This window comes from Lutra lutra, chromosome 1, assembly GCF_902655055.1.
Source record: "Lutra lutra chromosome 1, mLutLut1.2, whole genome shotgun sequence".
In the NCBI taxonomy this organism is placed as follows: Eukaryota; Metazoa; Chordata; class Mammalia; order Carnivora; family Mustelidae; genus Lutra; species Lutra lutra.
Genome location: NC_062278.1, coordinates 60064990 through 60092823, shown reverse-complemented (window position 1 = coordinate 60092823; position 27834 = coordinate 60064990). Strand labels below are relative to the sequence as shown.

The window sequence follows — 27834 nt, the reverse complement described above, 5'->3', positions numbered from 1 at the left end:
TCTGTCTGCCTGTGCTCGCTCTCTCTCCCTCTCTCTCTCTCTCTCTGACAAATAAATAAATTTAAAAAAAAAATCTAAAAAAAAAAAAAACCTTCTCTACTATGTATTTACTACCTTTGCTGTCTTCACATGACCTGAATGCCAGTTGTTGTGTTGAAATTTAACTGTTTGTAAAACTATTGTCCCTTCTGGCTCAGTTCAAGAGTTCATTAGTTGGAAAGGAAAATGGAGCTTCAAGATGGATTCTTCTCACGTCCAGAAATATTATACAATTCCACACAGGCATGTCAGAAATGAAGATTTTGAGAAATGTTACTCAGTTTCTCCAGATGTCACCTATGAAAATTTTTTAAAAAATGTTTTAAGGCCGAATTTAACCAATAGACACTTTTTTAAAAATGCACATTTATTTTTATCCAGAATCAAATTCTGTATTCAAACTTAATGATCTCTTCTTTCAGAGTGACTGGTTGGTTGGTTGGTTGGTTGTCTTCTTACTGGGAGGGATTTCCTTCCACTTGCTTTGATGAGAAGGATTCTTTTTTTATTTTAACAAGTTCCAGAGTTCTTGGCTCTTAGAGAAAGAGAGAGAGAGAGAAACAGATCTATGAATTATTTATTTCCTGAAACCTTCCTGTTTTCCTACCACCACCCTCTAACAAGGTGCTAGGAAAGAGCTTTTATTTAAGGATCCATGGGCCTGTAAATCCGAGGGCTGTAAATTATGAGCTTTCCAGACAAACGTAATCAAAGGATTAAATGATTCGTGGGCAGCCACACAGGATACATAAAAGAAAATCAACTTATAGGCAGAGTATACTCACATTAAGAAGATCAAATTAAGAAAATCAAGGAGATAGACACTGGAGAGGGTATGTGCTATGGTGAGTGCTGTGAATTGTGTAAGACTGATGATTCATAGAACTGTACCCTTGAAATAAGTCATACATTATATGTTATATATGTATATATATATAAAAGAAAATCAAGGAGAAAAGTCTAAAAAAACTTCAACAATGAAGAGAGACACACAAAGGACAGAGGATCAAAGTGACATTAAATGTCATAAGGTGGTGCCTGGTGCAGGAAGACAAGGAGTTAATTTTCATATTGAAGAAAAATAACTTTGAATTCCACGTCATCTTTTATAAACCCTGCTTCACAGGTATATTTTTTTTTTAGACTTTTTTCATCAAAGCTATCATTTGTAGAGGAGCACGCAAATATCACAAGCATGCAACTTCAAGTGTCATAGGGTAAACCTACTCACAAAGCCAGAAGCACATCAAAACCTGCACATTCCCAGCTCTCCAGAGCTTATCACTACCACCCCCCCACTCTCACTAACCTACATTTAACCTCCTAGACTAGGCTTGCCTGCTGGTACACATCCTATAAATGGCATCAGAGACTCAAACTGCTCTGTGGGGAGCCTGCTTCACTCTCTGCCTCTGCCTGCCATTCTGCCTGCTTGTGCTCTCTCTCTTTCTCTCTCTGACAAATAAATAAATAAAATCTTAAAAAAAAAAAAAGTTTTTTTCTAGAAATTAATTGAGCAAACCTGTGGCAAAAAATTACTAAGAAAATCGGGGTACCTGGATGGCTCAGTCTGTGACGTGTCTGACTCTTGATTTTGGCTCTGATCATGATCTGAGGGTTGTGAAATTGAGGTCTTCATGGGGCTCTGCACTGGTAGTGGAGCCTGCTTAAGATTTTCTCTCTCCCTCTCCCTCTAACCCTCCCCCATCACTAAAAAATTACTAAGAAAATTAGAAAAAAAAGAAACAATATAGAATGAAATATGAGAAGTAGAACTGACATAACAAATAGAAAAAATAAGACAATGTTATGAACATTCATATCAAATTTGAAAACACAAAAATGGATAAAATTCTGAAAATGACAAGCTGGTCATAAAAATTTAAAGACTGACACTTTAACAATATTAAGTCTTCAAATATATTACTGGGATATTGTTCCATTTGCTGTGTCTTCTCTAATTTCCTTCATTAATTTTTTTTTAATTTATTTGTCAGAGAGAGAGGGAGAGAGAGCGAGCACAGGTGGACAGAATGGCAGGCAGAGGCAGAGGGAGAAGCAGGCTCCCCGCCAAGCAAGGAGCCCGATGTGGGACTCGATCCCAGGACGCTGGGATCATGACCTGAGCCGAAGGCAGCTGCTTAACCAACTGAGCCACCCAGGCGTCCCTCCTTCATTAATTTTAAGTTATCTATTTTTAGTAATCTCTACACCCACCTTGAGCTCAAACCCAGCTGACCCAGACAGGTGCCCCTCATTAATGCTTCGGATCAGTACGAAGTCTTTCACCTCCTTTGTTAGGTTTGTTCCTAAGCATTTTACTCCTTTTGGTATTATTGTAAATGGAATTGTTTTTCCAAATTCCTTTTCAGACAGTTCATTGTTAGTGTATAGAAACACAACTGATTTTTGTGGGTTGATTTTATATTCTGCAACTTTACTGAAATTGCTTATTTGTTTTAAAAGTTTCTTATGGAGTCTTTGGGATTGTCTACATATAAGATCATGGAATCAGCAAACAGGGACAGTTTAGGTCTTCCTTACTGATTTGTATGCCTTTTTTTTTTCCCCTCCATTAATTACTCTGGCTAAGACTTCCAATATTATGTTAAACAAAAGAGACAAGAGTGAACATTCATGCTGTTTTCCTGATCACTGAGGTCAAGCTTACAGTGTTTTACCATTGAGTGGGTTGTTAGCTATGGGTTTTTAATACATGACATTTATTATGAAGAGATAATTTCCTTCTTTCTATACCTAATTTCTTCAAGGTTTTATCATGAAAGTGTTTAGAATTTTTTCAAATCCTTTTTCTTCATGTGTTGAGATGATCATGTGATTTTTAGTCTTTATTGTGGTTAATACAGTGTAGCATGTTCATTAATTTTCAGATATTGAATTATCCTTGCATCCCAGGGATAAATCCTACTTGGTCATCCTGTATGAGCCTTTTAATATGCTGTTGGATTCAGTCTGCCAGTATTTTATTAAAGATTTTTACATCTATATTTTTCAGAATATTGGCTGGAAGCTGTTTTTCTTGTGACATTTTTGGCTGTGATGTCTAGGTAGTGAAGGGCTTCAAAAAATTAGTCTGGAAGTATTCATCCCCTTCAATTTTTCTGAAGGAGTTTGAGAAGCACTGGCATTAATTCTTGTTTAAATGTTTGGTGGAATTCAGTGGTGAAGCTATACAGTCCTCGCCTTTTCTCTGTTCAAAGTTTTTTGATTTCTGATTTACTCTCCATACTAGTTATAGGTCTATTCAGATTTTCTACTTTATGATTTAATCATGGGAGGTTAGATGTTTCTAGGAATTTATCCATTTCTTATAGGTTACCCAGGTTGTTAGTGTGTAATTTTTCATAATAGGGTCTTATTACCCTTTTTATTTATAGTACATTGGTCTTCTTTCATTTCTGATTTTATTTGAGTCTTCACTCTTTTTCTTAGTTTAGCTAATGGTTTATCAACTTTTTTTATCTTTTCAAAAAACCAACCTTCCGTTTTGTTCATTTTTTCTACTATTTTTCTTTTTTTTCTAATTCATGTATTTCTGCTCAAATCTTTGTTACTTCCTTTTGCTAACTTTGAGATCAGTTTTTTCTTCTTTTTCTAGCTCCTTAAGGAATAGAGTTGGGTTTCTTATGCAATCCCTATCAAAATTCCCATAGCATTTTTTGACAGAAATTTTAAAAGACACACAATTCTATAATTCACATGGGACACAAAAAACCGTGAATAGTTAAATCAATCTTGAGAAAGAAGAACGAAGCTGGAAGCATCATGCTTCCTGATGTCAGAAGTACAAAGGGGCACCTGGGTGGTTCAGTGGGTTAAAGCCTCTGCCTTCAGCTCAGGTCATGATCCCAGGCTCATCTGCTCAGCAGGGAGCCTACTTCCCTTCCTTTCTCTCTGCCTGCCTCTCCACCTACTTGTAATCTCTGTCTGTCAAATAAATAAATAAAATCTTTAAAAAAAAAAGAATATAGTACAAAGCTACAGTAATCAAAACAGTGCAGAACTGGTAGAATGACAGACATATGGACATTGGGAATAGATTAGAGAATTCAGGAATAAATCCACACATTTGTGGTCAACCACTTTTTACAAGGGAGTCAAGAACACACAATAGAGATAGGATCATCTCTTAAATAAATGATGTTGGGAAAACTAAATATCCACATTCCAAAGCATGAAAGTGGGCCCTTCCTTTACAATGTCAGAAAAATCAACTCAAAATAGATTAAAGACTTAAATGTAAAACCTGAAACTATAAAACTCCTAGAAAACATGGAGAAAGGTTTCATTAGGGTGATTTTGGCAATGATTTCATGGCTATGACAAAAGTACAGACAACAAAAACGCAAATAGACAAATGGGACGATATGAAGCTAAAAAGCAACTGCATAGCAAAGGAACAACAGACTGAAAGGGCAGCTATAGAATGGGCAGAAATTCTTTCAGGAGTCCTTAGAAAACAGAAAATTCACCACAAGAATGCAAATATTGGTTTCTCACTGTTATTAATGCATCTAAGACTGTAACCTATTTGCACATATTTGATCCATGAAACAGGAAACAATTACTCAGATACACCGGCAAGTAGTTCCAGGGTAGGCAACAGCTTTTGGTGGCTTTCAGGGTTCACTCTCCACATGAATCTTAAAGGTCTTGACTCAAGCCCAAAATGTTTGTGGTCCTCCAGTCCCTTGCAGACGGTTTATTGCCCTAAGCCTCTGCATCTTAACTTCTTTCAACTTGGAGTTACATCATTTGGCCTAATGAGTTTTTAAAACAAGGTTTCATTTTATTTAGGGCATGTTTCCAGGTATGTTTTTAAATTAATCAGTGAGAGTGATAAAAGATAACTTGACCTCTGGAAAAAGTTTCCAAACCATCTACCTGATAAGAGATTAATCTCCAAGGGGAACCCTCCTACACTGCTGGTGCAGCCACTCTGGAAAACAGTATGGAGTTTCCTCAAAAAGTTGAAAGTAGAGCTACCCCATGACCCAGCAATCGCTCTACTGGATATTTACCCCAAAGATACAAATGTAGCGATCTGAAGGGACACATGCACCCCAATGTTTATAGCAGCAATGTCCACAATAGCCAAACTATGGAAAGAACCTAGATGTCCATCAACAGATGAATGGATAAAGAAGATGTGGTGTATATCCACAATGGAATACTATGCAGCCATCAAAAAAGAAACCTTGCTATTTGCAACAACATGGATGGAACTAGAGGGTATTATGCTAAGAGAAATAAGTCAACCAGGAGAGGACAATTATCATATGATCTCTCTGATATATGGAACTTAAGAAACAAGACAGAGGATCATAGGGGAAGAAAGGGAAAAAAAAAAAAAACGAAACAAGATGAAACCAGAGCGAGAGAGACAAACCATAAGAGACTCTTAATCTCAGGAAACAAACTGAGGGTTGCTGGAGGGGAGAGGGGTGGAGGGATGGGGTAACTGGGTGATAGACATCGGGAAGGGCATGTGTTATAATGAGCACTGGGTATTATATAAGACTAATGAATCACAGACCTGTACCCCTGAAACAAAGAATACATTAAATGTTAATTAATTGAATTTAAAAATTTTTTTTAAAAAGGCTAGTTAGTGGAAGAATTAAGACTCCGTCGAGTGGGTTGGGGGGAAGAAAGGTTAATCTCCAAAGCATATAAAGAACTCCTGAAATTCAACAGCAAGAAAACTGATAACAAACTAAAAAATAGGCTAAAGATTTGAACAGATACTTCTCCAAAGAAGATATAAATGGCTAATAGGTATGTGAAGAAGTACTCAATGTCATTAATCATCAAGGAAATGCAAATCAACACCACAATGAGATATTACCTGACACAGGCCAGGGTGGCTGTTATTAAGAAAACAGGACAGGGGAGTGGGGGAAGATTTCAGAATAGGAGGATTCTGAGTTCACATCCTCCCGCTGACACACCCAGGCAACAGCTACATGTGAAGCAGCTCACTCTGAAAACAACTCGAGACTGGCAGAATAGACTTTTCAACAGATAAGACATAAACAGAAGTCCCATTGAAAAGGGTAGGAAGGGGAGAGATGCAGCCATGAACCAAACTTCCAGCAGGGTGACCTATAAGCAGTAGGGATATCACAGGTGCAGAGGTCCTCCTTGAGGACCAAGGGGATCAAGCCCCACATCAGGCACCCCGGGCTCTGATACAGGGAAGGGAGGATGAAACCTCATAATGATGTGGGAAACAAAGGCAAAAGAAATGCAGCTTAAATTAAAATTGTCTTACAGCTTGCAGCTCACTGATATCTGAAACATGCAAAACGTGACCTTCCTCAAGGAGATCCTGGCTGCCTTAGAGACTTAATGTTTATTTTATTTTATTTTATTTTATTTTAAATTAACATATCATGTTATTTGTGTCAGGGGTACAGGTCTGTGATATCATCAGTCTTACACAACACCCACCATAACACATACCTTCCCCAATGTCCATTCCCCAGCCACCCCTTCTCGCCATCCCCCCTTTCCTCCAACCCTCAGGTTTTGTTTTGTTTTCTTTTTTTTTTTTTTTAAGATTTTATTTATTTATTTGACAGAGAGAGATCACAAGTAGACGGAGAGGAAGGCAGAGAGAGAGGGAAGCAGGCTTCTTGCTGAGCAGAGAGCCCGATGCGGGACTCGATCCCAGGACCCTGAGATCATGACCCGAGCCGAAGGCAGCGGCTTAACCCACTGAGCCACCCAGGCGCCCCCAGGTTTTGTTTTCTAAGATTAAGAGTCTCATGGTTTGTCTCCCTCTCTGGTTTAGTCTTGTTTCATTTTTTCCTCTCTTCCCCCATGATCCTCTACCTTGTTGCTTAAATTCTGCGTATTAGTGAGATCATGTTTAAAAGTAACCATATCTTGGCAGCCACAGGCCCTTCCAGGTCCTGACAGCCTTGCTTCCAGATTCCTTGGAGACTTGCATGCCAAGACAGCGCAAGAATCTCAAGGCCACAAGCTTCCTGGTCAGTCCTTAATAAAAGACCGCCACTAACAGCCGTCATTTGGCAACCCATTCGGGACCCCTCTCACTCTAGAGAGCTTTTTCTTTCCTTTCTGCTCTCACCTTCACTTAGTAAACTTTCACTTCACTTTACCCTTTTGTGTCCACGAGATTTTCTTCCACTCCGTGAGACAGGAGCCCTGTAATCCTGCAACACTAACATCTGGCTTTGAAAATCAGCAGGACTTAACTCCAGGAGCTTTGAAAATTGGTGGGGCTTAATCTGGGGAGAGCCAGAATATAAGATACAGGATACAGGATATAAAAATGGAGACTCTTAAGGGGGCGGCACATCATATCACTCCGAGACCCAGCACAGGAGCAGCAGTTTGAAAAGCACCTGGGTTATCTATGAAGGAGATTCATGGACTAATTTTAGCATGTCTGTGAATTGCTATTGTTAATTGATATATATTCAGATATATATATATAGATAGATATCAATCACATCTTTTTTTTCATATATATCCATATATATATATATATATATTTCTCCCGTGTGTGTGTGTGTGTGTGTGTGTGTATATATATATATATATATATATATATTTGTCCTGTCCTATCTTCTTTATCCATATATATATATATATATATATATATATATCTCCCATATATATATGTATCTCCCATATACATATATATATATAATTTGTCCTGTTTTATTTATAAATATAAGCAAAAAAATATTCCCAGAATGGTTTAACACTAGATATCTCTCAATGTTGTTTATCATATTAATGGACTACTATGGAAAATTCATATGACTATGTTAACAGATACAAAATTACTTAAGTTCAACAATCTATATATGATAAAATGACAGAAAATAGAAATATTTAAATACCTTCTAAACTCAATAATATGCTTAATAGCCAAACACTGCAGCAAATATTATATTTAGTGAAATTTAAAACAGTCTTTAATTGCAGAAAAGCAAGACAAAGGTAACTGGTGTTATTTAACATTAAAAAAGGTATAAAGATTAGAAAGAAAGAAACAAAAATGTCATTGAGTGCACAAGAGATGATTATCTAAATGGAAAACTTTTAGATAAACAGAAAAACTATTAAGTAATGAAGAGTTTACCAAAGTTTCCAAATTAACCTAAAAAATTAACCTAAAAAATCCTAACAAGTTAACCTAAAAAATCCAGAGCTTTTCCTAAATCACTAATAACCAGCTAGGAAATTTCGCTAAAAAATTAAAACATCATTCATCATAGTGAACAAATTAAAAGTACCAAGGAATTAATTTAGCAAGCACAAAACCTACAGAGAGAAAATTTTAAAACTTTCCTAAAAGGCATTCAGAAAGACTTGAATAAATAGATAGCATATTTATGGGTGAACTAAATTATATTGTACAGATAACAATGCTCTCTAAATTAAATTAATCTGTCAATTCAATGTAAGACTAACCAAAACTCCAGCTATATTTTTTAAATGAAATAAACTTATTTCATGATGTGCATGAGTGTGTATGTATCCCTGAATGGGATGTGTCTTTAAAAAACACAAAAAGGGATCTCTCCCTACCACATTTTAACATAACATAAGACCATAATAAAAAACTACATGCAATCATGAAGAAACAAAAAAATTAAACCATGCAACAAAACTCTCTACTTGAGAGAGCTAAAAACAGAGCTCATCAATAAGGAAAAGGACAGATTGTATATAACTGATGTTGGGAAACCTGGCTCATTATATGATGAAAATTAACAATATATGTCATTCCTACATTATGTACAAAAGTTAAAATACTTAAATATGAAATAGAAAAATACGAAGCTAATAAATGTGATTATATTTCTGTGAACTTACACCAATGATGACTTCTTAAATAAGTCCCTAAACTCAAACTGTTAGGTGAAAAATTGATGGATTTAACAACATCAAAGCTTAAAGATTTCTGTTCTTTTGATGATATAACTGAGAAATTTAGTAGAGTGGTACCAAATAAGGAGAAGTAATCACTGCCTAGTACATAAAAAATCTAGAATATTCTGCAAATACAGACAATCAACCAGAAATTACATGAAGATATAGATAAGAACCTCACAGAAAGGGAAACCTGAATGGGAAAGAAGTACACCAAGACATGCTCATATTTATTAACACTCAGGAAAAAAAAAAAAAAAACCCAAAAACAAAATCAAAGCAGTCATTCAACTGGTGGTATTGGTTGGAAGGGTCCTGAATTAGGGGACGAATAGAAATATTGTTCTTCAATTATCATATGCTTTCCCTGATATGAGGAATTTGAGAGGCAAAGTGGTGGGTTTGGGGGGTAGGGAAGGGAAAAAATGAAACAAGATGGGATCGGGAGGGAGACAAACTATAAGAGACTCTTAATTTCACAAAACAAACTGGGGGTTGCCGGGGGTTGGAGGAGTAGGAAGAAGGTGGTTGGGTTTAGATATTGGGGAGGGTATGTGCCACGGTGAGTGCTGGGAAGTGTGTAAGCCTGACAATTCACAGACTTGTACCCCTGGGGCTAATAATACATTATATGTTAATTTTTTAAAAAAGGAAAAAAAAAGAAAAGAAATATTGTCCTTAATACAATTTCACATGAACCCACTAGTTCATGAAACGGGATTATATAAACAAGTCTGTTTCCATTTATTTTTCAAATGATAATTACTTCTACCAAATGGATGATTTAATATGGAAAGTTAAGTCTTAAATTTGAATTATGCACAATGACAGCAAAAGTCACACACCTACCAATTACCTGTATACAGGAAAAACTTGGTTGATTAAAGATTCCACATCAGGCTGGCTCAGCTGGGGTGTGGTTTCAAGAGCATTCTCTGACCTATAGGTAGGATGACATTGATAAATCGGTAAGAGGAAGACAGCCCAAACACTCCCCCTAATGGCAATAGATTGCAAGAGTATTCTATGAATAAAAATTGGGAGATCGAGATCTCTTTAGAGATTGATCAAAATATGTTTTCAGTGTTTAATTCAGCATAAAAATACTGCATTAACAGAATTTGAAGGTTATTTCTAACCTATAATAGTAAGAGTCATAACTTAAGATTTGTCCTGTAGAAGAACATACCCAATACCCACTACACTCCCAAATGTGTACCTCTCATCTGCTCTGTAAATTCCAGGTTCATATATAATTGACATATTCTCTTGGATGTCAAATAAGCATTTAAAAATTAACATGTTCAAAATAGAACTCTTGATCCTCCCTAAAAATTTGTTCTCCCTCTAATTTTTCCCCATTTATAAAAAGGTTTCTTCAATCTTTGTTGAAATGTTTAGAATCATCAAGATAATTTCTCCCTTTTCCCCTTTGCCCACATCTATCCAGGTACAAATCTTGTCATCCTAAACCTCTCCCTAATTCCTCAGTTCCAAGGGCTACCACCCTAGTCCAGACCACTGTTGATTGCCAACTTGACTATGGCAATCACCTCTTTAAAAACCTTCTTTCATTCATTCTGGAGCTCTAAGAGATTTTGTCCATGTTCCAGTGACAGAGATCTTTTTATAGTGTCAATCAGATCCTTCTACCTTCTTGTTTTAAATACTTCAATAGTTTGGTATTGTAAGTAGCAAAAATCCCAAATGCCTTTCAAGGCCTAAGGGCCTTAGCTGTTCTAAAGCCCATCTCTATTTCTAAATCATTGTTCTATGCACACTTACCTCATTTTGTCCTGGGACACACCAAGCTCATTCCCACCTTGGTACCTACAATAACTCCTCCTTTTTTGTCTGGAATACTCTTCTATGAGAATGTCACTCACAACTCTTTTCTTATCCAGGTCCCAATTTTAACGTCAACTCCTCAGAGCAACCACTCAGTATAAACTAGTCCCATAGTCTCTTCCAATTACATCATTTGCCTTATTTTCTAAGTAGTGTTAGAACACCAGCCAGTGTTCCCTTGCTTTCTTTTAACTTTTCATTGACTATCTCTCCCTATTGAGACATATGCTTCTAAAATTTTTGTTTATTTGTGCCTCTATTGCCCTCACTGAGAATAATGCATAGCAGTTCAGACACTCAAGAGGTATCTGTTGAATAAATAAATAGATACGTTATTACGTTAGTCCTATAAAGTGAGACTACTTTCATCTTACTGTGGCTTTGTGAGGTAGATTTATCTCTTGCTTCCAATCTCAGCCTTCTTCACCACTCAGTGGATCCCCTCCCACCAGCTGTCTGAAGTTCATATGCTCTCTCCTTCCAAATCTGTTCTAAAGGAAGAATCTTAGGCTCAATTCACCAGAAATGACTAACAGCATACTTTTATAACAATCCCAGTACGGTGTCATTTGAACAAGAATAAACTCTTGACTGCCGGAATTACTAAGTAAATAGAAAAGAGTTTTGCATCATCATTCTTTCCATGATAACTTTTGCCAAAGCCCTTGATATGTCCTTTCTTCATATTTAAAACTAGCCCCTATTTTACCTATCTTCCCTGACATAGACAGGTAGAATGCAACTTACTTTTTCTTTCTCCAAATAAGATAGATAACAATTGACAAAAAACATAACAGAAGTATGGGTAGACCAACGATACGCAACCAAGTATAAGGAGAATGAGAAGTACCTGAAAGACACAAACCAGAAACATGTTCTTTGGGACTATATTTTCCATACATTACACTGCCATTTTGGCACTTTAAATCTGCCAATGATCTTTTGATTTGCCATTGTTTTGTTGACATTCAAATTGATACTATGAGATGATTGGCCATATTCAATTTTATAAAAGAATATGCTAATGTGTATTCAAATTGAACACAGACAATATTTAATACCATTTGATGACACTCAAGAATAAGCAAAAAAGACAAAACCACCCAAATATTCAACAAAAGAAAATGTTTAAGAAAAATATAATGTAGTCACATTGAAATACTATTCAGTTACTAAAATGGAACTTTCAAAGAATCTGCTAAAGCCCCAGAAAATAAACTTTTTAATGATAATAATTAGTATTTAAGATTAATGTGTTAAGTGATGTGATAAGCATCTTATAAGGGTGATTTACATCAACTGAGTACGGTTATTAGGTATAGATGGGGAAACAAAGGCTCTGAGACGTTAAGAAAATTGTCCAAAGATAGATAGTGATTAAGTGGCAAAATTGGGAAGCAATTCTGTTCTGTCTGATTTTAGAGCTTCCAGTATTATGAAAAGAAATTACGGAATTTTAAATACCGACACTTCATGATAGCTATTTTGACCATGGTGTTCCTAAATTGTATTCCAAGCCACTTCTTTCTATGTAGCCTTCTGAATATAATTTATATTTTCTATTTTAATTAAGTTTAACCAAAGGTCATCATGATTATCATGATTCTTAAAATATAAGAATATCTAAGAATTCTTAGCTAATTCTTAGATATAAAAATGAACCTATGCACTATGTGATGGACCTCAAGGAAATTTGTACTTACATTAAATGGCATGAATTATTGTACATTTTGTATTTGTAGGTCTGCTTCTGGTATATTTCGGGGTCCTTTTTCTGACTGAGATCATTTTTCTGTTCATTGTTACCTCTTATTTCTATTTAATTTGCTGCTTTCAATTTTTCATTACCATTGAAGAGAAATTCTTGCTACTAATTACTTCTTCGTTGATACTATTAGGAAAATCCATGTGAGAAATTTTGTGATTTATTTTTGACTATTCAGACATCACTTTGTTTCGGTTTTTAGTTTTAACTATTTTTTTAATACTTAGCTCATTCAAAATGGGCGACGGAGGCTGAATGGGCCTAAAATATGAACAGAGCCCTGAAGTAGGCAATAATAAACCATGGGAATAAAGTCTCTATAGAAGAACTCAATAGAATCAGGGGTTTATATCCCTAAAATTTGTTACAAAGCTAAGGAAGGAGGAATTCTCTTCTAAATTGATAAGTTACTTCTTTACAGACAATTGAAGCTCAGTGAGAAGTGAAATTAATATAATAATCCAGCTAATATGGGGCGCCTGGGTGGCTCAGTGGGTTAAGCCGCTGCCTTCGGCTCAGGTCATGATCTCAGGGTCCTGGGATCGAGCCCCACATCGGGCTCTTTGCTCTCTCAGGGAGCCTGCTTCCTCCTCTCTCTCTGCCTGCCTCTCTGCCTGCTTGTGATCTCTCTGTCAAATTATATATATATATATATATATATATATATAATAATCGAGCTAATAGATTGATGGGAGGTACATGTGGTATTCAATGGACATACTCCAATCTCATGATTTGGGGAAACTTTCAGGAAAAAAGGAGCTGATTAAACTCAGTTTCAAGAAATACACATGACAAAATATTTACCTCTACTCCTTCCTATGATTTCCTTAAAATTATAGTAACAAAAATAAAATGTTTAAATGAAAAACAACAAACAGAAGAGTGATCTTCATTGGCAAGAGATTTCAACAAACTTACCAAAGGTGTAAAGTGGGTAGAGGAGTGGGTTGAAGGTGTAGGATGCGAGAAGCTACAGCTCCTGTGTGCAAAAAGCAGTTGACGTCGGGCAGAGACAGCCCTGCAGAACCTGGAGAGCGTTTGTACTCAGAGGGCCAAAGAAGGAGGGTGGATCACAGAATGAAACTTAGAGTCGAAAGTACCCATTTACGTATCTGAAAACAGAATTCTGGAGAGGCAGGTGTGCTTAATGTGCAGCCAAAAAAGAAAAAAGAAAAAAAAGAAAGAAAGAAAAGAAAAGAAGGGGCAGTTAAGTAATTTAATGAATATACCGGAAATAAATACAGTACAGAGTCAGAGGCGCAGAGTATAGCCCTCCACATTCTGGCTTCTTGAGTCTCCTGGCTAACTGTCGAGAGCAGCAGCCTGCTTTCTGCAAACAAAAGTCGTTCTTTACAAGATACAATTAGCCAAATAAAGATTCTATAATCCTCCAGTCGGGGCTCACCAGACTTTGAATAAAACCTGTAATCAAAGTAAGAAAGACTGAGAAAAAGAAACGTAAAATTAAAGTGATGGGGAGCACCTGACTGGCTCACTCAGTAGAGCATGTAGACACTTTATCTCAGGATTGTGAGTTCAAGTCCCACATTAGGCATAGATCGTACTTCAAATTTAAATAAATAAATAAATACATACATATGGTAGTGGGTCGGGGGGAGAGTGGAAGAGATAATTTTAAAAACAGAGGATATTACAATACTTCTAAATTATTATTCCCAGATAGATTTGACAAGATATTATTTTCATACAGCAGGAAAAATTGGATATGAAAAATAAGTCAATTATAAAATTAATCTTAAGTTGTAAAAGCAATTCAAAAATATAAACCTGATTGTCAAAAGAAGGAAAAATTAAAGTGTTCAAAGATAATTTTTTAAAATCTCCCTGATACTATGAAGAAAAGAAAAAGAGACATATTTTTTAAAAAAAGAAAATAAAGTTCAATTGAAATGTTTTAATGTCCACTTAATTGAGGTTTATAAAAAGAGAATAAGTTAAGTGAATAGGTGGAAAATTCTCAAAGAAATAAGAAAATATTCAGAGTTGAAGGATTTGAGTCTCCAAATTGTGTGAGCTGATTAAATGCCAATAACATTGAAGTATTAAAAATAAGATAAAATACCCTAAAAATAGCACTAGGACGTTTCAGAACTCTAGATAAAGAGAAGATACTGTATTATCAGAGAGAAGATACAGTAATATTTACTATTATGATTATCTGATTGACATTTGACTTCTCAGCAGTAACAATGGGTGATCAAAGATAATGGAGGACTACTCTATAAGATCTGAGGGCAGAAAGATGTTTAAACTAAATTTATGTAACAAGCAACCTATCAATCACATGAAACAGTAGTCATTTTTTGTGCTTTATTTAGGTTAGTCCACAGTTTATTTAATTCACAGACTAATGAGATATCGTAGGTTTAAATGAGGTTATGGTTAACCCATCTGGACTATGTACTAAGCAACTTATTCCAATATTCCCATAGCTGGTTATGCAGAAAAACTGTTAAACTTCCAAAAGATATGATGTCTCCTTCATTCATTCAAACTTTATGATTCAGTGTCATTGATGACTAGTGATGCTGTTTGGTTCTTGGATGATTATAACAAATTATGGAGAAATCCTCACCATTTTCCTGAGTCTACACATTTTCCAAAAGCTATGAAAAACATTAACCCACAGACTCAAGAAGCTTAAGAAAATACAAGCAAGATAAATACAAAGAATGTGACACCAAAACACTAACAATAAAACTAACCTAAAATAAATACAAGGAAAAAGTCTTAAAAGCAGCCAGGGTGAAGAGGAGATACATTCCTTTCAAAGGACAACCCATAAAACTGATATATACTTTTTCAAAGGAAATAATGAAAGTCAGAAGCTAGTAAAATACCATTGTCAAGGTGATGAAAAAAATAACTATCAAAACTGAAATTTAAAAATCCTATAAAAATGTACCTCAAAAGTTAAACATTTTATGACCAAAAATATTAAAAGAATTGGCCATCTATACATCTTCGCTAAGGAAAAAACTAGAGAGAATTCTTTAGGCAGAAGATAAGTAAAACTTTGGACATAGACAAAGAAATAAAAAACAATAGAAAGGATAAATCTAAAAGAATATTACTATGGATAACAGGAAAAAACAATAATATATTTTGGCATTTAAATATATATATAGAATTAAAATGAATAAGACATACACCTGAAACTAATATAACATTGTGTGTCAACTATATTCAAACAAACAAAAATTTAAATAAATGAATAAGTTAAATGAAATGCACAAAATGACAACATCAGGAGTGGAAATTCGTATAAGCTTATTGTATTACCTGAAAAATAATAAAAATAATAAATTATATTAGGCTCTAATAAGTCAAGAGATGCAAGTTGCAGTCTCCAAGTGAACCACTTAAACTACACGGAACATATAGTTAACAAATTAATGGAGGAGGTAAATGAAACAAAAATAAATAACCCAAAAAAAATTCAGGAAGAGAGAGAAAGGGACATGAAGCAGGTCAAATAATAGAAAACAATAGTAAGATGGTATATGAAAACTCCAATATACCAGTATTTACACTAAATATATAGAGAAAAAATGCTTCAGTGTCAAAAGATTAGGTGAAATATAAAAAAAATTATTTAAATTCTATAGGAAATTATATAAATGCAGAAACATAAGTATATTTAAATTATTACTTAAATTTTTAAGGAAAACCATACTTTGTTTAACAATGGCTTTGAAACAAAGGGTACAATTGACAGAGCTTGGCTGGAAGATAGGCAAGGAAAAATTGGCTGCTAAGAGACTTCCTATGGTGGATGACACAAAAGTAAATTTTATCACACTGTTGAAGGTTGTAGAGGTAATCACCAAAAGAACTATATTGGGAAGAAAAGAACTATATTGGGAGGAGGAAAAGTTGAAGGGGGTGTAAGTGAACCTGATCTTCACTGACTGTGGCAGAAATTCAATGGAAAGCAGTTAAGGTAGATGAATTAAAAATTTGCCATTTAAGAACAGTGACCCTTGGAGGCAGAACTGGAGTAGAGAAAGTTTTCATTACTTCATTCATTTAAGCATGCTCATGTATCACAATGACTTCACATTTCTAAAAATAGACAATTACACATGCACTTCTGATATGAATTTTTAAAACATTTCCCCTTGTTGATTATTACTTCTACTTACATTCTTGTTTGACTGACAAGGGAACAATCTTCTCTTCATTCCTTAGAGGATGATCCATGTGTACAGTCAGATATTGGAGACCTAGGGACCTCACAGCCTCCAAGGAGATGTTGCACATTTTAGTGATAGTCACTGTGCCATTTGGATTCTGAGCAAGGTATTCCTCAGGTGGATTAATCAAGACTTGTGATGGGAAAAGAGATATTTGGGGAACAGGTTTTCCCACAGCTGAGTAAATAAATCTAAGAAAATCTTCAGAGTCAAGATTGGACTGGAGTTCAGTTTTTAATCCAGATAGAGCTGAGACAAAAAAGGAGACAGAAAATTAAATATAAAAAAATGTTAAAGATAGACTTCCCCAAATATTTATATGATGACAAAATGTTGAAACATGTCCCTTTCAGACACCTCTCCTCATATTTTGCAAAACCTCACAATTCCATCTCTTGCACCTACCATCCTCCAATTGAAGAGAAATGCTTCATATCTCCACTTTCATTCAACCTTTAAATTACCTTATATAAACCTCCAATACTTTAAATTTACAGCAAAATAATGAGGAGACACTCTGATACTATCACTATTCTTTCAACATTTTGTTAATTCTTCTTGTCTGTCTTCTTTCCTCTTCCATTTTCTCCACTCTTTTTCTTTTCCTCTCTTTCCCAGCGAAAATTCTTTTTTTTAAAAGGATTATTTATTTTTTATATATTGACACAGAGAGAGAGAGATCACAAGTAGGCAGAGAGTCAGGCAGAGAGAGAGAAGCAGGCTTCCTGATGAGCAGAGAGCCAGATGCAGGGCTTGACCCCAGGACCCTGAGATCATGACCTGTGCAGAAGGTAGAGGGTTAACCCACTAAGCCACCCAGGCGCCCCCCCCCCCCCCCAGTGAAAATTCTGATGCCATCCATGAACTTTACCTACCAGATTAAAATCAGTGCAGTGTAAAAAGTTAGATGCGATGTCAGAAGACCTAAATGTTATGCCTGGTCCTGTACTGTGTGAAAATGGAAAATCATACAACTATCATTGGTTTCCATTTTTTTTTCTTCTGTGTAACAAAAGCATGGGTGGCCTCTATTATAATCTTTCCTTCTCTGACATTCTTTCTCTGGACCTTAACCTTGAAAGACCACATCCTCAAAATTTTGACTCTACACAAAACATTTACATACCTATAATGGTAAGGCAGATTTGTCCCCCATGGCTGCCATGCGGGAACACATTAAATAGACATTTGTAGCAAGCTTCATCTTCAAATGTTACTTCACGGATAGTTATGAATGAGGAATTGGGTTCGATGACCTCACAGTGCAGTCGATCTCTGTATGGTGGAAGAATCGTTTCTCCATATACACTGCTATATGTGCCAATATTTTGTGGCAAAGAACCTTGAATCTTCTGCCAGGTAATTTGCACAATATCTGCTGGAGTTGTTAAGTTGCAGAAGATGGTCACATTTTCTCCAAATACAGCTGTTTCATTATTTTTGTATTTTATTCTGTGTGGGGAACCTGAAAATAAAACTCAGTATGAATTAGGAGAAATGTTCTTTCATACTACCTTGGACTTACCCCTATCATAGCACTTATGTCTCTGTTTTATAATTATCTTTTTATATGTGTCTCTTTCCCACTAGAAAATGAACTTTCTTATCTTCTTCACCGCTGATAAGTGGTTTCTAAAAGTGTCTCTGGCATATACTACTTAATCAATAAATATTTATTGAGTACAAAAATTGAAACATAAATTGACCAACACAAGTAATGGTAATTTTGATGAATTTCTGGAGGTTGAATATGAATTAGCTTGAGGGTAATAAACTCCTCAGGACTCTAATCTTAGAGAGGACCTAAAATTCTGTCAGTTTCGCCAGCATGAACCCCTCCAGGTTCTTACAGTGAAGAGCCAAGAAAAATCACCTCATATCTTTGGCAAAGGAAGGGGGAAGTAACCACATTGAAATAAGCCCAGGCCGTTTTCTATTTAAAAGAAAAAACCCTCCTCTCCAGGGAAAAGACTTTACAGGATCCTTATCTTACGCAGGTAGAAGGACAAGGACCGTACTCTGGTTCCCTTTAGCTTTCCTATCTTACCTAAGGTGGGGAAGGAGGAGTAAAAAAGTAAGAAAACTTGTGATGGCCACGGCCAAGGATCAGAGGCCCAACAAAAGAGTGAAATTTGAACGTAAGATTTTAAAATACTTCCCTCCCCAACTCTTCATCATCACGTCAATAGAGATCTAATATAGTGACAATGGATTACAGCTGATATGGTTGCAAGTCTCAGACTTTTATTAACAAGGAGATCTTAGAAAAATTCAAAATCAGCAGAAGAGACAGAAACAAAAAAAAAAAGTACATGAATTTGAAACCCTTAAGCATAGACTTATTTAAAGAGTAAACACAACCCAACTCCTTGCCAGATTAACATAAAACCCATGCTAAAGCTCTACTTACTTTGGTTCTTTTTTTTTTTTTAAGATTTTATTTATTTATTTGTCAGAAAGAGAGAAAGAGAGAGAGCGCACAAGCAGGCTGAGTGGCAGGCAGAGGCAGAGTGAGAGGCAGACTCCCTGCTGAGCAAGGAGCCGGATGTGGAACTCGATTCCAGGATCTTGGGATCATGACCTGAACCAAAGGCAGTGGCTTAACCAACTGAGCCACCCAGGCATCCCCTTACCTTGGATCTTATTATCTGATATGTCATGTCTGGATTTCAACAAAAAAATTATGTAAGTCATGCTAAAAGCCATAAATAAAAACAATCTGAAGAGACAAAACAATTGTCCAAGCCAGATTCAAATATATTACAGATTTTGAAATTATCAGATGGAATTAAAATCAGCTAAGTATAGACTCTCATGGAAAAGTTGACACATGCAAGAATGCATGGATAATGTAAAAATAAATATTGACACTTTAAAAAGAATTAAAAAGAAAATGCTAAAGATATTACAAGAAAATAAAACTATAGACCAATATCTCTTATGAACATAAATTCAAAAGTCCTAAACAAAATATTAGCAAATTGAATCCAATAAAGTATTAAAAAAATATGCTCCATGGTCAAGTGAGATTCATCCCAGATATGCAAAGCTAGTTCAACATTTGAAAATCAAGTAATGTAATTTATTTAAACCACAGACTAAAACAGAACATATTTAATGATCATATCAATAGATTCAGAAAAAGCATTTGATAAAATCCATCACCAATGCATAATAAAACTTAGTAAAATAGGAAAAGATGGGAACTCCTTTTACTTGACAAAGAATATCTACACAAACTTACACCTAGCAAAACTCGAAACTTCCCCACTAAAAAATAGGAGTAAGGCAAGGATGTCCCTTCTTACTACTCCTTTCCAATATCATACTTTAAGCCTCTTCCTAATGCAAGAAGGCAAGAAAAGGAAATAAAATGTATGCAAATTGAAAAGGAAGGTATTAAACTGTCTTTGTTCACAGATGATATCATCATCTATGTAGAAAATCAGAAAGAATCAACAAAAGAAACTCCTAGAACTAATAAGCAATTATAGGGGGCACCTAGGTGGCTCAGTGGGTTAAAGCCTCTGCCTTCAGCTCAGGTCATGATCCCAGGGTCCTGGGATTGAGCCCCACATCAGGCTCTCTGCTCAGCAGGGAGCCTGCTTCCTCCTCTCTCAGCCTGCCTCTCTGCCTACCTGTGATCTCTGCCTGTCAAATAAATAAATAAAATCTTTTAAAAAAAGCAATTTTAGCAAAGCTGTAATATTACAAGGTGATTTTACAAAAGTCAGTCACTTTCCTGTAAAAACACAATACCATTTACATGATAAGCAACCCAAATGAATTACTTAGGTATAAATCTAACAATGCATAAAAGGTCTATATAAGGGAAATTATAAAACTGTAATGAACAAATCAAGGAAGAATTAACTAAATGAGGAACATTCCATGTCCATGGATAGGAAGACTCAATGTTAAAGTTCGTATAGAGAAGTAAGACCCAGAATAATTAACATAACATGAAAGGAGAAGAACAGAGTTGAAGAACTGATACTACTTAACTTCAAAATTTATTCTAAAACTACAGTAATCAATACAGTGCAGAATTGGCAAAAGAGCAGATAAAGAGATCAATGGAACAGAATAGAGTCCAGATATGGATGCACATACACAATGTTAACTGATCTTTGACAACAGTGCAAAGAAATTCAATGGAGAAAGGATAGTCTTTTTTTTTTTTTTTTGGTATCTTATATATTTTATTTTTTTTATTTTTTTATAAACATATAATATATTTTTATCCCCAGGGGTACAGGTCTGTGAATCGCCAGGTTTACACACTTCACAGCACTCACCATAGCACATACCCTCCCCAATGTCCATAACCCACCCCCCTTCTCCCAACCCCCGTCCCCCCAGAAACCCTCAGTTTGTTTTGTGAGATTAAGAGTCACTTATGGTTTGTCACCCTCCCAATCCCATCTTGTTTCATTTACTCTTCTCCTACCCCCTTAACCCCCCATGTTGCATCTCCTCTCCCTCATATCAGGGAGATCATATGATAGTTGTCTTTCTCCGATTGACTTATTTCGCTAAGCATGATACCCTCTAGTTCCATCCACGTCGTCGCAAATGGCAAGATTTCATTTCTTTTGATGGCTGCATAGTATTCCATTGTGTATATATACCACATCTTCTTTAAGGGATAGTCTTTTTAGCAAAGGATGATGCTGGAACAATTGAGTATCTGATTATTTTCCTAGGGTTGCCATAATAAATTACCACAAACTTCATGGCTTACACAATTTATTTTCTCACAGATCTAGAGGTCAGAAGTCCTAAATCAAGGTGTTTTGGACTCTTTAACCCAACCCAGGGTGATTTCATCCTGAGATCTTTACCTTAATTTTATGTGGAAAGACCGAATTTCTAAATAAGATCACATTCTGAGATTTCAGATAGATAAGTGGAGGGGGGAGGCAGGAAGGCACACTATTCAATCTACTACAATATCCATATGTTAAAAAAATTAATACAGACCCCTAACTAACAAAAATTAATTGAACATGGATTATAGACCTAAATTAAAAATGCAAAAGCCCAAAACTTAGAAGAAAATGTAAGACAAAATTTAAGTGACGTTGAGTTTGGTAATGTGTTATTAGATATAATACCAGAAGTATGATCCATGAATGAAAAAAAATTGCTAAGTTGGACTTTATTATAATTAAAGACTTTTGCTTTTGAAAGACAACATAAGGAGAATATAAAGACAAGCCACAGACTGCAAGGAAGTGTTTGTAAAATACATACCTGATAAAGGACTTCTTCATAGGCCATTCAGACTGCTATAACATGGACTGGATAGTTTATAAACAACAGAAATTTTTTCCACAGTTCTGGAGGCTGGATGTCCAAGATCAGGGTGCCATCATGGTTGTGTAAGGGCTCTTTTCTGGATCATAGAACTCTTATTGTGTCATCATATGGTGTTAAGAACTAGGAAATTCTGTGGATTTTTTTTTTTTAATAATCTAATCCCATTCATGAAGATTCTGCCCTCCTGACCTACTCACTTCCCAAAGGCTCCACCTACTTATAACATAAACTTAGAGGGTAAAAATTTCAGCATATGAATTTTGAGGGGACATAAACATTCAGGCCCTAGCAGACTTACATACAAAATATACATAAAATAAAAAAGAAGAAGAAGAAAGAAATCAAGCAACCTAATTTAAAAAAAATAGGAAAAAATCTAAATGAACACCTCATCAAAGAAGATGTATAAACGGCAAATAAGCACATGAAAAGACATGTGAAATCTCTTGTTGTTAGAAAATTGCAAATTCAAACAATAATGAGATTCCACTATACGTGTATTAGACTGGGAAGGGGAAGAAAAAAAATACTAAATATTGGTGAAGATGTGGAGTGGCAGGAACTCTTATTCATTTCCAATTCTAATGCAAAATTGTACAGCTACTCAGCAAGACAGTTTGGCAGTTTCTTACAAAACTAAACATACTTTTACCATGAGATCCAACAAGTGTACTCTTAGGTATTTACCCAACTGATTTGAAAACTTATATTCACATAAAAACCTACTTGAACATGTTTATAGCCTCCTATTCATAATCACCAAAAATATAAAGCAACAAGATGACTTCAATAGGTGAATGAGTAAACCATGGTACATCTATACAATAGAATATTATTCAGCCATGAAAAGAAATGAGCTATCAAATTACACACACACACACACACACACACACACATACATGCACACCATGGATAAACCTTAAATGCATATTGCTAAGTGAATGAAAATGAACTAAGAAGAAGCCTACACACTGTGTGATTCCAAGAGCAGGTCATCTTGGAAAAGATAAAACTATAGAGACAGTGAAACGATCAGTGGTAACCAGGGGTTTGGAGTAGGGAGAAGAGTTGAATAGGTGAGACACAGGGGATTTTTTAGGACAATGAAACTATCCTGTATGATACTATAATGGTTGATATATGATGTTATGCACTTGTCAAAACATATAGAGACTTATAGCACATAAAGTGAACCTTAATGTATTCAATTAAAAATTATTTAGGAGACTGGGGATGCCAAGGAGTGCAGACTGAAACTTGAAAATCTAACTGTATTATAAATGTATCTTATATGGCTATGAGTTAATAGTATGTACACTTGATACAATGTAATTAAAATGGCCTTTTACCTCTGTGTTCTTCCTCTCCCAAATCCATAACTGGAAGTCTAGTCATGAGAAAAAGATCAGACACATTCTGATAGAGGGTAATTCTACAAAATACTTCACCAGGCCCCTGAAAACAGTCAAGGTCATCAAAAACAAGGAAATTCTGAGGTAACAGTCATAGTTAAGAGGACCCTAAGGGTCATGATGAATAAATGTAATGTGGTGTCGGGTGGGATCCTTAAACAAGAAGTTAAAAGTCAAGGAATACAAATAAACTGTGGACTTTAGTTATGAAAAATATATCAAATTTAATTTATTAATTATAACAAACATACTATACTAATGTAAAACATTAATAATAGGGAAAACTGGGTAAGAGATATAGGGGAACACTGTACTATTTTCTCAGTTTTCCTGTAAGCCTAAAACAGTTTTAAAAAATAAATTTTTTTAAAGAAATCAATTCTATTTCTATATATCTTCAATAAGCAAATGGGAAAAAATTAAAAATGCCATTTACAATAGCCTCCCTATCTAGGTAAAAAGAAAGAAATACATAGGGAATAATCCACTGAATGATATATAAGACCTCTTTACTGAAATCTAAAAAATAAGTCTGGGAAAAAAAATAAAGTAGACTTACATAAGTGGAAAGATATATCATAGTTAAGAAAAAAAATAAAGATGTCAATTCTTTTCAAGCTGATTTTTAGATTCCATGCAAATCTACTAAAATTTCAAGCAGGTTTTTTTTTTTTTTAAATTCTGGATTTGACAAGCAGATTCTAAAAAAGCCAAGGCAATAAACTGGAGACTTACTATCCAGATATAAAGCTAAAGTGATACAATGTCATAATTATTCAAGGATAAGGAAACAGATGAAATACAATTAAATAGAGTCAGAAATGGTCCCACAAATATATGGTCATCTGATATATAAGACAAATGGAACAGACAGTGCATAGGTGTGGGGAAAAAGATTATCTTTCTAAGAAACGATGTAAATTAGATATCAATGTGGAAAAAATTATATATTGACTCCCATCTAAGACTAGAGAAAAAATTCCATTTCAAATGCTTCAAATAGAATACCATCTCAAAAATAAAGTATTATAGAACATCTACTTGGCTGGAGTAGCCAACGATTCCTTAAGAAGGGCACACATCAACAGTTATTTGATATGTTATTCCTTTTTTAGGAATATGACATGATAAAAAAAATCAGAAGTGAAAGATTGGCCTACTTTAATATTTAATAATTGCAGTCTATCAAATGATAATAATGATAAAAAATGATAAATTTTCATAAGTAAAAAGAGAATACATAGAGTAAGAGAAGATGTTTGCGATGCACATATATGACCAAGGACTTGGGTTCTACAAATCAATAAGATGAGGACAGACAACTCAATAGAAAGTTGAGCAAGATACATGAATTGCACATCATTAAAGAGAATGCCTAAATAACCAATAAACATATTTAAGATGCTCAACTTCTGTAGTCATCAAACATATACAAATTAAAATCCAGACTACTCACGCACCAGAATGACTAACATCAAAGGCAAACAATACCAAATTTGGTGAAGATATATAGAAAACACAATTCATACAACTTTGATGGGAGTGTAAACTGAAAAACCCTTTGGCCTGATAGTCGATGGTACTGTAACAGCATTGTTACTTGTACTGCTACTGGTGACAGACAGTAGCTACACTTGTGATGAACATCGTATAACACATAGAATGACTGAATCACCATGTTCTACACATGAAACCAATGTAGGATTGTGTATCAACTATACTTCAATTAAAAAAAAAAAGCTGAACATAGACATATCCTATCATCAGAAAAATCTACTCCTAGATATATATCTAATAGAAATGCATATATATGTTCTTCAAAACATATGTACAAAATGTTCATAGAAATACTATTTGCAATAGTCAAAACCAAAAAATTATCCAAATGCAAATAACAGAATTGATAAATAAATTATGGTATTTATACAATGGATTTTATACAATAATGAAATTTAATAAACTACTTTCATCTATTTTCTACTTTTACATCTACTTTCAACAATATGGATAAAACTCGCCAATATGTTGTTGAGCCAGAGACTAAATAAAAGTGAATAAATGCTAAATGATTACATTTGCAACAGAAAAAAAAGAATCTACGGGGTAAGAAATTTGAATAGTAGCATTCTTAGGAAATGAAAGAAACAGGGCACGAATAAGAGTTTAGGATGCTATTAACATTTTGTTCCTGATCTATAATAGATATGTTGGTATAATCATGAAAATTAATCAGACTGCATACTTATGTTTGTACACTTTCCTATATGCCTGCCTTACTTAAATGCAAAGGTTAAAAAAAATAAGCATATACTTCATCTACTTCATATTGTGAACACTTACCTCATATTGTGTTCTGTTTTTCATCTACTTTCCTTGGTTATTACATTCAAATTATAAACAAAAATTTTTTTCAAATATTTTTTAAAAATTCATTATGTACACAGCATTGGAGAATATTTAAATACATAGAGCATACTTGTTGTACAAATAGTATTTCATTAGGGAACAAAAGACCTATGATGATGTCTTAACCTCTGCTAATTTCAAAAAGTATGGTTCTAAAGCAATCGTTTACTTTTCTAAGCCTCAGGGTTTTCATCTGCAAAATGGCCTTAGTGATACCTGACTTACAGGGTATTGTGAGCATTGAAAAGAATGTGTAGATATAATGACAGTTGTAAATCACCAAGACATTTCAGTGATCATGGGTGTGTAGACCCTGCACCCAAAGAAAGACCCAATACAGGTTTCCCTTGCTCTCTGAAAATAGCGTGTTCCTGTGAAACCTTTCATAAACCCAAAATGTTTCAAGTGAAGAATATTCCCTGCTTTCTGAAAGTTGCAGTTATATCATTTTGCTTTTACAAAGGACCTACATTAGTACAGGAGGGCCTTTTTGTAAAAGTGAAAGTCCTCCTCAATTTTTTTTTTTTTTTTTTTTTTTTTTTTTTTTGGTTAGCAACAACAGGTAGTAATGTAGCTCATTAATAAAAGCAAAATGAGGGGCGCCTGGGTGGCTCAGTGGGTTAAGCCGCTGCCTTCGGCTCAGGTCATGATCTCAGGGTCCTGGGATCGAGTCCCGCATCGGGCTCTCTGCTCAGCGGGGAGCCTGCTTCCCTCTCTCTCTGCCTGCCTCTCCGTCTACTTGTGATCTCTCTCTGTCAAATAAATAAATAACATCTTTAAAAAATAAATAAATAAAATAAATAAAAGCAAAATGATGTAATATGAACCTTCAGAAAGTTGGGTATACCTGTAATACCTAATGAAAGTCTAAATGGTAACAAATAAGCTATCACTATTTCTGTAACAATTTCTAAAATTGTGCTTGCCACATCTCTTTATCATTATTTGTCCACATGCTCATCTCCCCCACTAGATCCTGAGTTACCTGATGTCAGAACCATCCTTCTCCATTTTGTATTTTAAAGGCTCAAGGAAGTTAAGAAGAAGTAAAACTCAGGCATACTGGTTTCCTCTTCCTGTCATGCTTCTTTTGTCCTCAGCATGTGTCACTCCCATTCAACTTTTGATTAAATTATCTAATTGAATTCAATGCTACTTCTCCCTGGAAAAACTCCTTCACTAGAAGAAATCATTTTATTTTCTCAACTAAATTCCTACAAAACATTAGTGACTGCCCTTACCATGAACCCAACAGGTTTTAGATGGAATTGAATCACATATCTTTATTCAAATAATTTTAAATGACTAGAAAATATCAGGACTTGAATATTTATTACATCTGTAATGTAGCAGGAGTACCTTAGTTTGTAATGATAAGCAAACCCACAAAGGAAACAATGACCAGATTTAACAACATAAAATTGAAAAACCTCTTGGGGACCAAAACAAGTCAAATTCAAACTTAACACAAATGGGCTACAAGAATTACTGCAAAATTAATGAACTCACTAATTAGGTACCTAGCTAGTTAACTAGCTAACTGACTTGCAAAAGGGCCCATTTCCTTCCAGCAGGTTTGTGGCTGTTCTAATGTGAGCTACTTGGTTACCAACAACCTGAATAACTACATGATTAACATGCAGACTCAAACATAATGCTCTGCTCCTGTAACTTTACAAAAGTGGAAAGACCACCCTGGTATTTATTTGCCATTGATTTCTGGCCACAATGCATTTGCAAGATAAAGTGAAGAGTTACCTGATCCTTGTACCCAGATGGGAAGCATGAGGAGATGGAGGATGAAATGGAGTGGAAAGCCCATGAAATTTATAAAATCTTCAGTAACACGTGGAGCACTTTATTCTCTAGCTGGACTTTAGTTCTGAAA

At 35.0% G+C, this 27834-nt stretch overlaps 1 protein-coding gene across 3 annotated transcripts; it reads right to left on the bottom strand.

Moving 5' to 3' along the window:
- Positions 1-388: 388 nt before the first annotated feature.
- On the bottom strand, positions 389-27834 carry LOC125097159 (OX-2 membrane glycoprotein-like). 3 transcript variants are annotated; one of them, XM_047724674.1, is made up of 6 exons: positions 27705-27834; positions 17933-18271; positions 16756-17055; positions 11569-11671; positions 9819-9913; positions 389-574 (listed from the first exon to the last, which is right to left on the bottom strand). In XM_047724674.1, the coding sequence occupies exons 1-5, from the start codon at positions 27766-27768 to the stop codon at positions 9826-9828; spliced, it is 894 nt and encodes a 297-aa protein (XP_047580630.1). In that variant the 5' UTR covers positions 27769-27834; the 3' UTR covers positions 389-574; positions 9819-9825. The 3 variants fall into 3 exon arrangements, with proteins under 3 accessions (XP_047580630.1, XP_047580640.1, XP_047580621.1); XM_047724684.1 differs by having other exon boundaries at positions 9823-9913; XM_047724665.1 differs by having other exon boundaries at positions 9830-9913.

Excerpts from the sequence above, each read along its gene's own strand:
- LOC125097159 (XM_047724665.1), bottom strand. The coding sequence starts at position 27,768 with ATGGGCTTTCCACTCCATTTCATCCTCCATCTCCTCATGCTTCCCATC. Across the intron at positions 17,056-17,932 it reads AATCTGCCTTACCATTATAG|CTCTATCTGGATTAAAAACT; the intron begins GTATGTAAATGT and ends TTTTTGTCTCAG. Across the intron at positions 575-9,829 it reads CAAGTTTTTCCTGTATACAG|AGCCAAGAACTCTGGAACTT; the intron begins GTAATTGGTAGG and ends TCTTTCTCTAAG.